Source organism: Lacerta agilis, chromosome 13 (genome assembly GCF_009819535.1).
Source record: "Lacerta agilis isolate rLacAgi1 chromosome 13, rLacAgi1.pri, whole genome shotgun sequence".
In the NCBI taxonomy this organism is placed as follows: domain Eukaryota; kingdom Metazoa; phylum Chordata; class Lepidosauria; order Squamata; family Lacertidae; genus Lacerta; species Lacerta agilis.
In genome coordinates, this window is record NC_046324.1 from 12,521,942 (window position 1) to 12,539,487 (window position 17,546).

The 17,546-nt window shown below is 42.5% G+C and overlaps 1 protein-coding gene across 3 annotated transcripts in view; it reads right to left on the bottom strand.

Annotated features, from left to right (window-relative positions):
- Positions 1-17,546, bottom strand: part of FBN1 (fibrillin 1) — a 213,563-nt gene that overhangs the window by 68,197 nt on the left and 127,820 nt on the right. For all 3 annotated transcript variants that reach the window (XM_033167565.1, XM_033167564.1, XM_033167563.1), the window contains exons 20-29: positions 16,801-16,926; positions 15,368-15,487; positions 14,274-14,411; positions 11,744-11,794; positions 8,318-8,443; positions 7,081-7,308; positions 5,315-5,440; positions 4,928-5,056; positions 3,074-3,199; positions 315-440 (exon numbers count right to left, since the gene is read on the bottom strand). In XM_033167565.1, the coding sequence (XP_033023456.1) occupies positions 315-440; positions 3,074-3,199; positions 4,928-5,056; positions 5,315-5,440; positions 7,081-7,308; positions 8,318-8,443; positions 11,744-11,794; positions 14,274-14,411; positions 15,368-15,487; positions 16,801-16,926 (1,296 nt within the window). The remainder of the gene's footprint in view (positions 1-314; positions 441-3,073; positions 3,200-4,927; positions 5,057-5,314; positions 5,441-7,080; positions 7,309-8,317; positions 8,444-11,743; positions 11,795-14,273; positions 14,412-15,367; positions 15,488-16,800; positions 16,927-17,546) is intronic.

Here is a 17,546-nt window from a genome sequence, read left to right on the forward strand (position 1 = left end):
ATAAATAAATTGTCCAGTAGCACCTTAAGAGACCAACTAAGTTTGTTCTTATTTTTATTTTTTGTATTTTGTATTTTTATTTTATATATATATTTCACTATTCTTTATGTTTTGTTTGCTGGTGCTCACAAATTGATTCCTTCTTGTAAGTTATAGTGTGTGTGTATGTGTGTGTGTGTGTGTGTGTACACCCACACACATATATACATACTGTTTATAATACCAGTGATTTTTTTTTTGCCAACACCACAAGTGTGTGTGTGTGTGTGTGTGTGTGACCTACTACTGACCCATGAGGAAAACAAAGCTCTTACCAACACAGAACAATTTGTCAGGCGTGGACTGATATCCAGAGTTGCAGGCACACTGGTATTTTCCAATGAGGTTGACACAATGCCCGTTTCTGCACAGATTTACACTCAGGTCGCATTCATTAACGTCTATTTGAAAAGGAAAAGAGAAAGACAGACATTTTAAGCTCCTATGAATGTTCTTTGTCTTGTACCTGCCTCTCCTCACCACTACCCCAGCTGAATAGTTCATATAATTTATTCCATTTCTTTCCACTTTCTTCCTCGAAGATGCTCAAGGTGGCATATATGGTGCTGCTGCTCCTCATTTAATCCCCAGAGCGGCCCTGTGATGTAGGCTGAGAGGCAGTTACTGGCCCAAGGTCACCCAGTGAACTTCATGGACGAGTGTGGATTTGAACCCTGGTCTCCTAGGTTCTAGTCCAACACTCAAAACCACTACACCACACTGGCTCTCTATGTTGATGGTAGCACTGAGGACAAACATGAAGACCTAGTAACGATAATGAAAATATTGAAGTTGAAGGAGAAAGGGCTGTGCACTGTGCCCTAGGTTATGAAATCTGCCCAAGCGCCAGCAGCTGAGTTTGGGCTGCACACAGCTATATTCCTGCCAAGAATAGAAGAAGCTGCCAGGGATTTTAAGCCAAACTCCAGCCTGAGATCTACTCTCAGAAAGGTGGAAAGGAAAGAAGAACAGAAGAACTGCATTTCACCTGAATTTCAGCTTTGTGCATTTCCGATTAAATGGAAGGATCCACCGCTCATGGGCAGAAGTTAAACATGCACTATGGAAATTAATATAGATAAGTTTTAAACAACTCTGATACTGGGGGCACCACAGAATCTGTAATCAAGTGGTGTGGGGGGGGGATCCTCCAGCTCAACTGAAACCAGATTTTGCTTCCTCAGTAACTAGTTCCATTAGTGGTTGACATAAGCTTTACAATCTGAAACATCACAACAAAACTTTAATTTTGTAACGGGGGGGGGGGGGGGTTCCCCACCCAAACTTTCATTTAGAGACAGGGGCTTAAAGCAAGAGATGACAGATTTCAGTTTTAACAACAGTGAGCCCCAGAGTTGCGTGGGTGGGTTGCCCGAGTTTCTAGGCTCACAGAAAGCTAGCTTGTCAGGGAATGGGTTCGGACACAGACTTTGCCCAAACACTCAGGTTTCTTTAATATGAAAGCAGTGTGTTTTTTAAAATAATAATAATAATAATAGAGGAAGGATTCAAACATACTGGAGCCTTATACCAAGCCAGACCTTTGGTCCATCTAGCTCAGTACTGTCTAAACTGACTGGCAGCAACTGTCCATGGTTTCAGGCAAGGGACATTCTCAACCACACCTGGAGGCGATGGGCAGTGAACCTCGAACCTTATGCATGCAAAGCAGATGCTCTGCCATTGAGCAGTGATCCCTTTTATTATTAGTAGTAGTAGTAGTAGTAACAGTAGTATTTTGGTCCTATATTTGCAGTCTGAACTGCGAGAGGAAAAAGCTGCAGCACATTAATTCTGCTGAGCATGTAGTTCAGCTCTTCCTTGCAACAGGTTTCAGAAACAAAGCACCTATGGGCAAAGATCTTGCTCCCAATGAGATGATCGTTCAAACCAGGAAAACATAACTAACAGATCCGGGAGTGACTCTGGACCAGGGAACAGTCCACAGCCCTAGGTCTTTAGGTCACTCATGGTGATGAGTCGTAATGCTCAAACTGTTCTGTAGATGGCTTGTGACAGAAAGTATTTGATTATTCTGCTAACTCTAGGGGTTGTATGCAGTACTGGCCCTACTAGACTCATTGGAATTAATGGGCATTACTAAGGTCCATTAATTTCAATGGGTCTGCTCTGAGCAGGACTAGCATTGGATACAATCCTAAATTTGGCGTGTACCATGCTGAGCTTTAGAAAGAAGAGACAGGCAAGCAGTTTCAGGCTGTAGTTTGTGTCACCCTTGCCAAGGCACTCTGACTACAATCCTGTTCCACCTGTAACATAACTACAGTGAGATGGTAGAGATATCTGTCCTGGGCATACCCCCAAAAGAGGTGCAAAAATGGCTTTCGAAAGACAGCTGTTACAATTATGTAATGTCATCTTATGGATAGGCTTGTGGGGAGCAGTAGGCCACGCCAAGCAGCACTGTTGTGCTTTTTCATTGGCCCTGAGTCTACAGCCTAGCACAGTAAATCACATTCAATCGATAAGAACCGGACACTGAAGCTGAACTGCAACCCGAAGAATATGTTACACAGGAATTTCTGCCATATGGGGGATAATAAAACTGATTTACTTTACAAGTTGCTGAATGGATTATGATCAGGTAATACAAGCGGAAACATTTGAACACTTGAAACCACCATACAAATGTTAAGTATTATTATTATTAAGAGTAACTACTACTACTGCAACAATAATAATATTTTTTAATAAACACAAGTGGGCTGCTTGAACAGCAATGCCCATAGAGAATCCATATCACTCTTTTCTTAAATCTAGCCCCATTCTTAACTCATCTCTGTACCATTTCCAGGAATGGGATGGAGAAAGGGGCCTAGATTTGAGGAGCCTTTCCTCTGTATGAGTAATAATGGGTCTGTTGAGAGGCACAATGATATCAGACACTGTGCAGATATAATGCCAGCTGTATAATGCCACTCCCGCAGAGCAGGAACAAAGGTGTGAAAATGTAAAAGACAAAATCTGGGAACTGCAGTGAACTTTCATGCAAGTGCTATTCCCCCCACCTTACCTATGCAGGCAGAGATGTTCTGAGCAAACTGATGACCTGGAGGACAATCACATTTGAAGCTTCCTTCGGTGTTTATGCAAACACCGCCTCTGCACAACAGAGGATTCCTCTCACATTCATCGATGTCTGAGAAAGAAGAACAAAAATGGGGGAAAGAATGCATGTTAGAGCCGAAAGTTTTCAGCATACCAGAGAGACTGAAGTGGTGGCGCTAATCCAAGAGTTTGCTTGGCCTTTGCAACTCCTCATGAAAACCCATGCATCTCCTCCCCAAATGTCCCTTCCTCTCCTGCCAGTAACTGTTCTAACCGTCTTCCAGCTGCTGTTTCCTTCTCTCTCCATGCCACATGAGACACTGTCTCTTCCCAAATACCTCAGCCCCAACTCCCACAGAGAGCACTCATGACTGGGATTCCTCCCCTGCCTAGTGGGTGGTTTCTTAATTTCCCTCTTGTCTGCTTCTCTGCTTTCTGCTGAACATTTCTCTGTTCACTCAAAGGAGATGTCTTGCCCAGCCCAATCTGTTGACTTGGCCAACATGCTGCAGTCAGCTCTGATCTGAACCACAGCAGTAGAGAGAGACCAGATAGTTGAGTTTGCAGTAGGAATCTGGGCAAGTATCTAGGACTTTGAGTGTGTGATAGGAATCTGAACAGAGATGCAATATATCTCCATCAATCTTGTCTATCTATATATGAAGGCAAGGCAAAGGGAAATGATCACACATTATATACCGTCTGTATAGAAAATATTTCTGTGTATAAAATATACAATAAGCAGATGTCCCAACGGGTAGTGAAAACACACAAAAAGCCTGAGGAGGTGGGAGTATGTGCATGACAGAGTGGGGTGATTCAAATTATTTTCAGAAATGTATGCACTTTTAAAAGTAATAATCACAGCAGGACCTATCTTTCATTTGACTTTGGCTGGCATTCTGGTTGGCTTTTATGTGGGAGAGGCAGGTTAAATCTTCAACCATGAGTCACACTGCCTTTGGGTGACAACTCTCAAACTAATCTACCTCCCAGGAATATGAATATGAATATATGAATATGAATGGATGTGCCTGCTATCATTCAGTGTAATAAACACTTCAGAAATGTAAAGAGAGCAATATTGTTTTGATGAGAGAGAACAAAGACATTGTGTCTTATTTAAAGCTTAGAGTGATAGTGAACTCTGTTGCCAGACATACATTTTACACCTACAATACCTTCAGAAACTATCATAGCTCAAGGTGATATTATGTAGTATTATGAAATCTGTTACCAATCAGAGCTAATTACAATGGGGGGGGGCGGGGATAATGCTGAAATGTTGAGGATGAGCTAAATAAAACGCTAGACTTTGTGAGCTGGCATTATTAAAATCCATCAGTTTCATATTGGGGGTGAAACCAAAGCTCCCACTTACGGACCAGCCTTTGATCCAAGCTAAATAACAATGCTTGCTTTTCATTATTTAAAAATGAAAAGTCCCAAGCACAAAACCCTACGAATCCATATTGTGCTGGGATAACAATCTTTGGAGTGGATTCAGAACAAGAACTAGCATCTTTTTAACCACACTCTATTCCCCAAACCAACTTTTGAACTTTGGTGGTTCAAGAAAAACTCCCAAGATCCAACTGAGCTGGCTATTTTGCAAATCCAAACCAGCCTGAATTCCCTCATTAAATTTAGGAAACAAAGACTTTGGATGACTAAAGCGACACTTCTTCCCCACACCCTGCTTTTTCACAACTGTTCCAAAAAAAATGGAGTCCAGATGCAAACCAGCAGTTACTGGAACAACAATGACCTCATAAGGTTTGGTGAGCGCCCCAATGCAAATATGCCTTGAGTAACATACCCATGCAGTTTTTCATCATCATAAATCCACTTTCATAGCCTTCAAAGCATTCACAGTGGAAATCTCCAGGGGTGTTGACACAGAGTCCTTGGCCACACAAATCAGGAGATATGCGGCATTCATCAATATCTGCCATTTCAAACAAAACCAAGTTATTTCAAATGCAAACATGTACTGTATTGCAGTTTTAAAAATGAATTTTAATTTTAATGGTCAACAAATATTTTAATTTTTATCATATTAAACAAAATGTGCATACCGCTTGCTTGTAATAAAACCTCTAAAATGCACTGAAATCAATAAAACACGTATTTTGGGTGTGCAAGTTGCAATAATACATTTACATATTCAGCCACTACTGGACACAATGCAAACTAAGGAATTTACCTGTACAGTTCCTCTCTTCAGAATCAAGTGCAAACCCACTGTCACATTTACAACGGAAACTGCCAATGGTGTTTCTGCATTTTCCATAGGTGCAAAGGCTTGGAATCATTTTGCATTCATTGATATCTAAGACAGAGACATAGCCATTGTTAAAAGCAGTAGTTAAATCTAGTTAATTCTCATTTCAAGAGAATTGCATCAGTGAAGCCCAGGTATAAATGACCAGGTTCAAAGTCTTTTAACAGTTGCAGTTCACTGAATGCAACGCCCACATCTGAGTGTTCAAATTACAGCAGTAGTTCACACTCCTGTAACACTTTTGTGCATTTGAAGCTGAACTCCCATTCATTTGATGCTACTCTTACAAAGCATATTACATTTTCTTTATTTCTTCCGTGTCTGTGGTAGAAACAGGTCTCATGCTCTATACCTCTGATCACTAGCAGTGATGCCTGACTAGATTCTCAGCAATTAGCACATCTCTTATTGAGTTTTATTTTAATCTATGACCATGAGGGCTAGACACATAGATTGCCACCCAAAACACAATTTACTAGGTAGCAGGTCTCACTGAATACAATAGGACTTCTGACTAAACATTCAGATTATATTAGCAGTGACCTCCCCCTCCTCTGTTGCCTCACGTCTAGCATCCCTTCAGGTCATATCCACCACCTCCTCTAGGAATTATTCTTGAATGATTTGCTAATTCAATTAATTCAGTAAGGAAAGTTAATATCCACAGTGGTCACAATTACTGGTTCTTTAAAGCATTTATTAGCAGCTAAAGAATTCTAATAACATTCCATCTTTATAAAAGAGTGCATTAACACTCATTCCAGATGAACACTCCTCTTTCAGGCCACAGGGAAGCCATTATTCACAGACCCCTCATCCTTCACCCTTATTATTCCCAATTCTCTTCCAGCTCCCTGACATGCTAAGCTCTACAAATACAGGTCCAGGAGGCCCACAAGCAAAACCACTGCAACAAGCAAGAGTACGCATGCTTCCCTTAAAGTAAAGCTAAAGGGACCCCTGACCATTAGATCCAGTTGCGGACGACTCTGGGGTTGTGGCGCTCATCTCGCATTACTGGCTGAAGGAGCCGGTAGCTTCCGGGTCATGTGGCCAGCATGACAAAGCCGCTTCTAGCAAACTAGAGCAGCGCACGGAAACACCGTTTACCTTCCCGCCGGAGCGGTACCTATTTATCTACTTGCACTTTTGACGTGCTTTTGAACTGCTAGGTGGGCAGGAGCTGGGACCGAGCAACGGGAACTCACCCCATCGCAGGGATTCGAACCGCCGACCTTCTGATCAGCAAGCCCTGGGCTCAGTGGTTTAACCCACAGCGCCACCCGTGTCTTCCCTTACTTCCATGTAAATTATGGGTTGTAAAGGAAAGCCAGTATCTGTGCTTGGTGCTTCTTCCTATGCCCAGCTACTCTACACACAAGGAAGGAAGGGAGCAGCAGCAACACACAAAGGTACAATAGCTACTGTGCCGTTGTCATGTTCCTCAAAGGAATAGGATGCTGATGACAAGCATCTGATAGAGCCAGTTGCATGTCCCAACCCCCTCCCCCCCGGTATTGTTAACACCTGTGTTGCAACTCTCGGGTGAGAAGCACGTGCTCTGGAACTTCACTAAACCCCGATTCCTGCCCATGTTGTGTGAGTTTACTCTGAGAAAGAAAAGAAGGAGTAACTAAATAAATCAGTTCCTCGGAACATTTTCCAGTACCATCGGCGCCTTTGCATACCTTTGAAAAATGGCTTTCCGTTTATAATCTCTCCTCTGGTAGAAAACCCGGGTCCTCTTGGGCAAAGGGCTTCATATTCAGGCGTTCCCTTATCAGGGCATTCATCACAGTCGGGGCCCCAGGCTGCACCAACAGAACAGCAGCAAGCATCCTGCCGATGCCGCCCTCCTATTGGTTTTGTGCAGTCTTCGTCATCGTGATCCAAGTAGCACGACTCCAAGCGGATATCTGTTGAGGGTGTTGGGTTCAATAGATGGAAAATAAGCACCCACTAAGGAAATGCTACAATATGGAAACCCAGCCTAATACTCAGTGTCGTATGAAGAGAGAAACAGGGAGTCCATATAAGGCAGACTGCCCTGGAGGGGTGTCTCCATTTCCCTTCCACCATGGGATCCCTCTTCATAGAGGCTGAACCACACAGTGATACACGTGTCACCTTTTCAGCATGACACTGTTCCCTTTGTAGTATTTTCCTTTTCTCATAAGAGGAAATAGCTGCCATCGACTGTACTGAAAAAGCAGATGGGTGTACGCAACCGGCAGCCATGGCTGTACCCAGTGTTCTGTGTCTACAAGTGGTTGGGTTCTCGTACAAGTGTAAGGGTGTGTGTTAATGTTGCACAACAGACGAATCCAATGCAACAGTTGCCCCACTGTGCAACGGATTGTGTCATCTACAGTATTATACAACAGAGTGACCAGCAGAACAACTCCACCACTAAGTGACCTTAACACTGGATACAACCCACAAAGCCTGCCTTCTACCCCAATTCCTAAGGCTGAGTGGGGTTTTCCTTTCATCTTTCCCTTCCGAAATCCTCGCCTGCTGGGCAATGGAACCCTGGGGAGGCAAGTATCATATTCCAAGAACTCTCAGGATGCACTGCTAGGCGTCTTCAAAATGAAATGCACTCATCTCATGGCTTCATAGCACCCAGCAGTCAAGGGGTCCCCTAGAAGGCCAGCAAGGACACATTCAAGCCATTAAAAAGCCACTGAGGGGCAGATGGGGGGGCTGGAGGGCCACATTTGGCCTCGAGTGTGAGGGTCCCCAGCCATTGGTCCTTTCCTCATATCTGTGCATACAAAATAATTTTCCCAGGCGAGTATTCTCTGGTTTGCAGAAGAGAAATGAATATGTCCCTCCCCAAGCTGATATCTTGACTAAGCTTTGGAGCCAAGTGGGTTTTATTCACAGCTTACTAGATTGGAGGAAAAGTCCTCTCATGCTTACCAATACATCTCCGTCCAGTTGCGTCCAGAGTCATACCACTGGGACATTGGCAGACAAAGGATCCCATAGTATTTTCACACCGTCCATTTGTGCAGACTCCAAGGAACACTTCACACTCATTGATATCTATTTAAACAAAAAGCCAGAAACACATGCTTTAAAAATGTCTACAAGGCAGAGGAGTGCAATACTTCCATCATACTAAACAGTCTCTTCAAGCACGAGAATAACATATTCATTTTGGTTTTGAAGCAGTACATTTTGGTTAGAAGTGGCTTGATCCAGCTATATCCAAAGCCAAAGGGAAACTGCAGGCCTTACTCTGTGGGCTGCATCGTCTCTAAGCAGACTGGTTCACAGAGGCAGGAGGAGAATCAGAAAACTTGGGACAGTGGGCACCCCAAGAACCTATGGAATATTCGCATGTGGAAATGATTTGCCTTTTAAGAACTTTAAAATTAACCACATTTTCCCATAGTTAGAATTGATTTCATTTCCCTGCATCTAAGGGATTGCTTTGTCTTAAAAAACAAACAAATGTCAACCACAGTAGACAGAAGGTTGTGGGTGGCCACAGGAAGGATAACACTTAAAAGAAGAAAAAATTAAGTAAGGAAGGGCTTCTTTATTGGACACAGTGACTCTGGAGGAAGAAAACATAGGAAGCTGCCTTATACTAAGTCAGACCATTGGTCCATCTAGCTCAGGGGTCCCCAAACTAAGGCCCGGGGGCCGGATGCGGCCCAATCGCCTTCTAAATCCGGCCCGCGGACAGACCGGGAATCAGCATGTTTTTACTTGAGTAGAATGTGTCCTTTCATTTAAAATGCATCTCTGGGTTATTTGTGGGGCATAGGAATTCGTTCATTTATTTATTTTTTTCAAAATATAGTCTGGCCCCCCACAAGGTCTGAGGGACAGTGCTGAAAAAGTTTGCTGACCCCTGATCTAGCTCAACATTTCCAGGGCTTCAGCCAGAAGACACTTCTAGCCCTACCTGGTGGTATCAGAGATTGAACCTGGGACCTTTAGCATGCAAAGCAAATTGCCTACCACTGAACTATGACCATTTTCCATTCTGCAATCAAAGGTACCAAGGTTGATAGATAATGACATGGTCAGGTTTTGTGCAGTCTTTTGTGCATACCAAGCCATTGGGATGATGGTGAAAAAGGTTTTTTAAATAAAAGTTTTGGTAATAGAGTTGGGTTGACTTTTCAACCCACCACTGTAATTTTAATGACAGCTTGATGTGCAGATATTAGCAAGGGACAGTACAAATTGGTTGAAAGCACTACCTGTTGCTCCTGAGCATCAAGCTGCTGTTAAAAGAACAACAGCAGGACAAGTCAAGTTTGGTTTTTTTGCACAGCAGGCAAGCCAAAAGAACTGGCAACCTCGAGGAAAGATCTTCTTGAATCGCCTCCTCTGAAAAAATGCTTAAACTGATTGAAATACTGTGGGGTTCCATCCACACGTCAGAAAGTAGTGGAAAGTTAAACGGATATATTTGGGTGCTGGAAAATATGCTGGATCGATCAATATGAAATTACTGCAAGTTATATGTGAGAAAATCCTGTGGCCACTATCTTGGAAAAATAACTTTCCATCTCTCAGCACTCAAACATGTTCTTGTGATTTGGAATAGGTGGGGCAACGTTTACTCCTCTCTTGAGATCATATAAGCTATGTACAGTGGATCTGTGGTAGAAACATTTCCAAGATATTTGGTAATTATTTGGAGGGGGGAGAGGGAGGGAGGGAGGGAGGGAGGGGGAGAGAGAGAGAGAGAGAGAGAGAGAGAAGGGACAAGTTTGAGGGAGGGAGAGATAAATTTGTTCCTCCTTGCTTTTCTTTAAAATAAAAAAGCTATTAGAAGACACATATGGGAATAATTTGTTTTTCAAATATTTCAGCTGCTCTGTCATGTCAGGTTGCACTAGTCACCATGACCCAATACAGTATGAAACCATTGGAACTTCGAGAAGGGGGATAATGGGCAAGATTCTTGCTGTCATTTAGATACCTTGTGCTCAACCAGTAGCTATGGGTATTCATCCTATTCTCCAATAGTGATGGCGCAAGTAAGGGAAAGGTACCATAGGTCAGGACAAAGAGCTCTAGCAAAGGGGAAGACATCATGGAGGAGACATGTATACAGGATCTCTTTAACTGCCTTAGACATCTGCCTCTCGTCACAGCGGGTCTCAGCTGATGGGAGGGGGTCTGGGCTTAATCCTGCTGGGCACTGCTTTGAGGGAGATGCTAGCAAAGCAGACCACTGCAAAGAGCAGTACTGAACCCTCCACTCATCAGCTGGTGAGTGGAGAGTTCAATCCTGTGGGGAATGTGTTGGCAAAGCAGACCCCTAGCCCTAGCTCACAGGGCAAACTTGACATGTGGGCGGGACCACCCACCTTTTCATTCACCTGAGATGGGTGGTGCTGCCCACCTGACAAATTCGCCCTGTGGGGTGCAGGGAATTAAAGTTCTGGCTTGCTGGACCAAACAAGGTCCCCCACCAGTGTCTTCTTAGCCTTTCTCATGACTGCTTTCCGTGCCTCTATCACATCGGTCTTTTTATCAGTTCACTTCTTCAGTGAGCATTTCCGCTTAATCTCCTATTCCCCAACCGCTGGTGTAACTGCCATGGGATCTAGTTCACCTTGATGGCTTCTCCTAGATCCCAGTGCATATCTGTTTTTCATAGATCTCAAGGGTTATTTGCCATCTCTCCCCCACTTCTCTCTCCCACTCCCAGTGCAGTAATACTTTCATATCACATACATTAGGCGAAGGGCAGTCTACAGCCTGATTCTATGGGTGCGTGCAAACCATTGGTCACACAACATACCCTAGATATTTTTGCAGCCATTTGAGAAATGGATGGTTGTTACTCTTGCAGAAAGAGAAGGACATGGAGGTGCACATGATCACATCTTTATGAAGATTGCATGGCCATCAGTTTCATTTCCAGTTCCATGAATTAACATGCTAGCATTCATTGATGTCAATGGGGTTTAAGCAGCCTTTGTAAACCTGAAAAATTTCTAAGTAGGGTTGTGTGTTGCAGATCCTGTACCATGCATGCAAAAGAATATGAGTATCATGCACATGGGCATATACAAGTCCCAACAACCAGCTGATTACTGGAGCTTCCATAGCTCCATGAGTGGCGTTATGCCCAATGATCATCTGCATGGGCAAAACCAGGTAACTGTAGCATTAGGCTGCCCACCTGTCAAATTTGGTTCACAGGAGAGCTGGACAAGATAAGGATCCTGCCTACCAGGCCAGATCTAATTCCTCATCCTTGCTCTAAAGATTTGTTAGGCATTGTGATCTTCCGTAGCAATGTGAGAAATGGCAACGGAATTTTTTGTTTCTCCACTAACATGTTTCCAGTTCCAGAGCAATAATACATACCTTCACACTGTGTTCCTCTTATCCTAGAGAATCCCTTCGAACAGATTGGATCTATAAAAGAGAGCAAAGAACATTGTAGTCCAAAGCTCAAATTTCTTTCACTGAACATGAAACTGCATCTGAAACACAGATCAGACCTTTTCTGCATGGAAACTTCCAAAATAACAATTAAATAAGCAATAACAGTTAAGGGAAGGGGCTGCAGCATGAATAAGGGACACAACAGTGATTCTTAGTGCAATATTAAGCATATTTACTCATAAGTAAGTCTCACTTCGTTCTCTTTTGACAACCAATGCCCTAATAAAAAGTTAAGACTAAACCCACTTATTACACAGTATTTATGTGGTAAGTTTGCTTAAGGCCCCTTTGTACATTACAAAATTATCATGTATACAATGTACATGTTGGGGTAATGTAAGTTGAGCAAGTAATGTGTGTAACAACCTGTCACGGTACACATTCACCCATGGAAAACTCTGCACACTTCCTGGATAAATATACATAATCTCCCACTAGACTTTGAGAATGTGCAAGACCCTTGGTATCCCTTCCAACTCTACAATCCTATGAATATTCTACATTCTGCAGCCATTATATATAATGTGTAGCATTCACTCTTGCTGGAGAGACAATGTGCACATTTTCTACAAGGCCTGCTGAATGTGCACAAGGGCTGGTGGTTAAGCACATTTAACCACTCAACTTACATTACCCTTAACATATTGCTGTAAGTTTTGTTTGCCAGAGTTTGTGGGTGCAAGGCACCCATAATTTCCAGTTTTAGTAACTGTTAGAATTTAATCTTGGCTTGGGGAGTTAAACTGCAAACACTGAACTCCCAGATCCAGTAGGGATTCAAGCTGTAAATAATACAGGACAGCTTCCTCATGAGGTAATCGCCTGAAGATGGCCGTGTCATTAATCTAACAAAACATGAGTCATCAAGACATTCAGTGCCAGACAGCATGGGGGGGGGTGAGCCCTTTCTCCAGCTGTGTGTTAGTGGACAGAGACAAAAAGGGTTTAAGATTTCTGTTTGGATTATGTAGGCTGGAGAGGTATAGTTTCACTGGGCTAGTGGCAACAAGGAGAGCAAAGAGCACCATGAGGGCTGATGGGGACAGGTGGTAACAAAGAAACAGCGACCACGACTGATTTCTCTGTTCTTAGACCCAAGCCTGATGCACCTATGGGAGAAGCAAGTGAGCCTCTTGTAGTATAATGTGTTGAATTTCTCCATCTAGACTCAGGCTGTATATATGTGTAAATAAACCATGTATCATAAAGACACCACAGTCTCCACTTTGCCTCATCGTCCAAAAGAAAACACAGGCCCTGAGTAAAGCATGCCTGCAACCTCTGGAATCTCACATCGTTTGTGAAGATTGAGGTGGTCTGCAGCATTGCAGTGTATTCTGTAAAGTGTGACAGTAATGCACATCCCCTTTTAATCACCATTAATATAATCATGCTAGGAATTAATATAGACCCTTAGAGAGATCTCTCTCAATCAAGCTGCAGTTTAAGCAATTGAGTTGAGCTACTAAAATGGAAGAGGCTCAGCTGGAAGGTTCCAAGCTTCCTAGTACTTTCCTTCTAAGCAAACATTTGTAAAACACAATGTATAAGTTTTATGAAATAAATAATGCATTTAGCATGCACTCTATCAGGCCATGACCACAACAACATCTGACCCAGACTTCTATAGGATATTCCAAGGGGGATATTAAAGCACCCAGGGGTTTCTTGGAAGATGATCAATAGCAGAAAACAAGCTTTCTTGAAAGACAGCCCAACATTACCATACTTCTCCAGAAATGTGCAGCTGCAAGAGGGTGTGATTTAGGATGCACATTCAGTTCATACAGATCAATAGTGCCCTGCATGAAGTATAGTATAGGCACCCAAACTCCTCTGGAATGTACCTGGGTTCCATGATAAGCAGACATTCCAGGGATTGAGGCAGATGAGCTGATCAGAAAAGGCCACTTCATCAGCAGAAAGTTTCAGCAAGATTTAGCATTTCTAATGAGGCATATGCTGGGGTTCTAGTTGCATACCCTGACCCAGCAATCCTCCCTTCTAAACCAATATTTCTTTGGTGATATTGCCAGAGTTCATAATCCAAGTGTTAAGAATACTAACTTGTGCAGTAGTTCATAATGCTCAGGTGTATCCCACTCACCCCGCAAAAGACTTATCTGAAAAAGCTTATAAAAACAATTCTGAAACCAGCAGACAGGAGCAAGGCCATCATTAGATGCACTGCTGACTTTTAAGTGAAGGGGGAAAGATGTTCTGTGTAAGCTCAAAGCCATTACCTTTACTGCTATCATATTTTCTAGGGCTTTGTCATGTCATGAAAATTCGGGCTCAGATTGAACCCCACCTGGCAAATGATCATCCAGCCGCCCCCGCCGCCCCTCCCCCTTTAAAACATCCAGAGGTGATTTTGCCCTTTCTATTGGATGCTTTCTTCTAATGATCCAAATAATAATTTGCCAAGGACACAATAAAATGGTCTTACCTCGTTCACATGGAACACAGGGACTACCCCAAGCAGCACCCAGCGAAGAACAACACTGAGATTTCAGAGTGGCCCCATTGATATTAATCTCACACCTGCCATTCACTATGGTCTGCCAACATGTGCCTTTAACAGTCTCTGCAAAGGTAAATAAAAATAAAATAAGATGTTGCCATTTAGCAATATATCATGAATGACTACCGAAATATCTTTACCCAGTGTGAGTGAATACTGGTGAAAACTAACTCAGTTATCCTCATAAAAACCAACCCAGGAAGAGAGGTCGATTTGGTGCGAGACATTTTCCTCTGCTTTCCTTTGGACCACATCAGCAAGACAGAGATACGGGTCTTGTCGTCTGGGCAGCCCAGGACCTCCATACACAATGCCCAGGCTTGCACCCCGGAGAGGTCACTTCGGTGCTGCTAACGCAGTTTGATTTCACCCCTTGAAGACAGATGGGTGCCAACATTGTTGCCAACACCCTCCAGTCTTTTAGTCTGGAGTTTCCTTATTGTTTTTGAGAAGATAAAAATCAACTTCTGTCTTTTGCCATCTTCCTCCAGTACTACAGGCAGGTTGCCTCTGAATACCAGCTGCTGGGGATTATGAGCAAGGAGTGTGTTGTTGCACTCAGGTCTGTCTGTGGGTTGCTGGACCAGGGGGACTTTGGCCTGATGCAGCCAAGCTCTTTTTATGTTTTTCCTGCCCATTCAAACCTACCGGTAGTAGTTAGGATGGGTGCCACCACACTCATATACCTGCCGTCTATTCTCCCAAACCATCAGCAACTTTATAAAGTTGCCACCTCTTTTCATTCCAGCTCAGAATGTCAGATCAGTCTTTCATTATCTGTTGATTCACTACAATACCTCCTCTGCAATTTTTAATGCATTGTGAAAGGATACTCTATAGACACTTTTTAATATGTTCAAGTAAACAGTGAAGCAATGATTGAAATACTTTTAAATTTATTTCATTTTTATTTCATGGTTATTCTCAAAAGCTTCCTGAAAACTGAATATGATATCTGTATGTCAATTATAACAAAAATATTTTCCAGCCAATAAAGATAGCTCAGAAGAAGAAATTACCAATGCAGATGGTTTTTGTTGTATCCAAAGTACTTTCAGGGGAACATTCACAGGCAAAAGAGCCAGGATTATTTTTGCACACGCCATTAACACAAGGGCTGGATTCACACTCATCAATATCTAGAAGAGAAACAGTGAGAATTAGTGACCAGCAAAGCTTCAGATTGCTCCTTTCTGTCTGGTCATCTAGAAACAAAAGGATTCTCTTGTTGAATCAGAGATTTGTAGATTGCGGCTATGAATCCACAATCCACCTGTGGCAAACCCACCATTTGTCATAGGAGGACAGATTACTGATCCCAAAATTTTCTGCTTTTGGAATGTATTTGTCTCCTGTACCCTCAAGCCGCATTTATTTATTTCACAACATTTGATTCTAAGGAAACCTCTAGGTGGTTTATAAAAAATATAAAAGCATTAAAATTATCAATAAAAGACAATTAAAAGCTGATATTCAAAAACCATTCAAAAATGATCAAATGTAGCAAAAATAAATCAAAACACATGCTAGCATTCTATGTGCATGTATAGGCTTGCTTACACAAAAAAATGTTTTAAGCAGGTGCCAAAAAGAATACAGCAAAGGCTTCTGCCTGATGTCAATAGGCAGAGAGTTCCAAAGTGCAGGTGCTGACATACTAAAATATTGATTTCTTACAAGTGCAGAACAAGTATTGTGTGGCTCCGGTAGGAGTTACAGTTCTGCAAATTGAAGTGGTCAAGTGAGCATATATGAGGGTAAGGTAATCCTGCAAGTAAAATGGTCCCATTGCTCCAATTTACTGTATAGTTTCAAGTTGTACTTAGGGTAGCCTGAAAACACAGAAGCTCCATGCACATCCCAAGGTAAACGTAGGACCAAGGCACCTGTGTACCATTAAAAAATAACCCTATAAATTCAAACTTTACTTTATGCATACAGTAAAAATGCAGATCTATTCACTCTTCACATACAGTCTACTGTCTACCCCAAAGTTTCAAGGGACCTTGCTTTAGTCGTTCCAGCAACAATCCTACAAGGCTGGTCACAGCTGTTCTCATTTAAAACTGGGGAACCAAGGCTGAAGGACAGCAATGTGCTCATTGGTGCCCACAGAGTCCAATAGTTCTCTGGGATGTGAAACCAGATCTTCCCATTCCCTGGGATCACTGAACACCTAGCCGCAGCTAAATTCCCACCCGAAATATCCTTTGGGAATGCAGATTATATATCCCCACCCCCAAGTGTAATAAACAAAGTCAAAAGTTTCATGGCATACTTATAAAAATACAACAGTTCCAGTCTGCCTTAAATGGAATTCATCCCTAATGTTGGCAAATAAGCCCACATTTTATTTGATCCAAATATAACTCCAGAGATAGGGTGATTTAAAAATAAAAATAAAAATCAGATGCTCAGAATAGGTATAACATAAAGGGATATTTTCAATTACCTTCACATGTTTGTTGGTCAGGCTTGTACACATATCCCTTGGGGCATGTGCAAGTGAAGCTTCCAGGGGTGTTTCTGCACTGCCCATTGTCACAAAGCAATGGGTTCAAGGAGCACTCATCGATGTCTGCAGAAACAATTAAGAGTGTCATCAGAGAGACTAAATAAAATTTTGTTCTCATGGGAAGCCATAAAAGGGGGGAAAAAATTATAAGCAGATACGTTTCACTGATGGGGATGTTTCCCTTTGTTCTGTAAGAGAAATGCTAAAGTTGAGTATTAAATCACCGGAAAAAGGAACAAGTATCAGGACTTTTAGTGGTTTACAGCACTAGTTCCCAAACTTCCCACCTCTGGCAGGAAAATTTATATTTCCCTGTAACGAAAAGCAGCAACAAATAACTCTTGTGCCATCAAAAGGGAATTGCATAATAAGTGTATTTTTCTTTTCCAATGTCATCACCCTTTCTAACACCATATGAGTGACATGCCATCATTGGGCCCGCTGAACATTGGAATATAGTCTTCCCAAGGCCAAATCAATCTCTGCCCCCTATCAAAGTAGGATGTTTATAGTTCCACCTGAAAAGACGGGGGGTGGCATTCTACTCCACTTCAGGCGCCAAGTTTAAATTAAATGGAACATATGGTTCTCTTCAGTCTGTTTGTTGTTGGATTCCAAGTCCCATCAGACCCAGCCAGCACGGCCCACGGTCAAGGATGGCAGGAGTTGCGAGTCAAAAACAT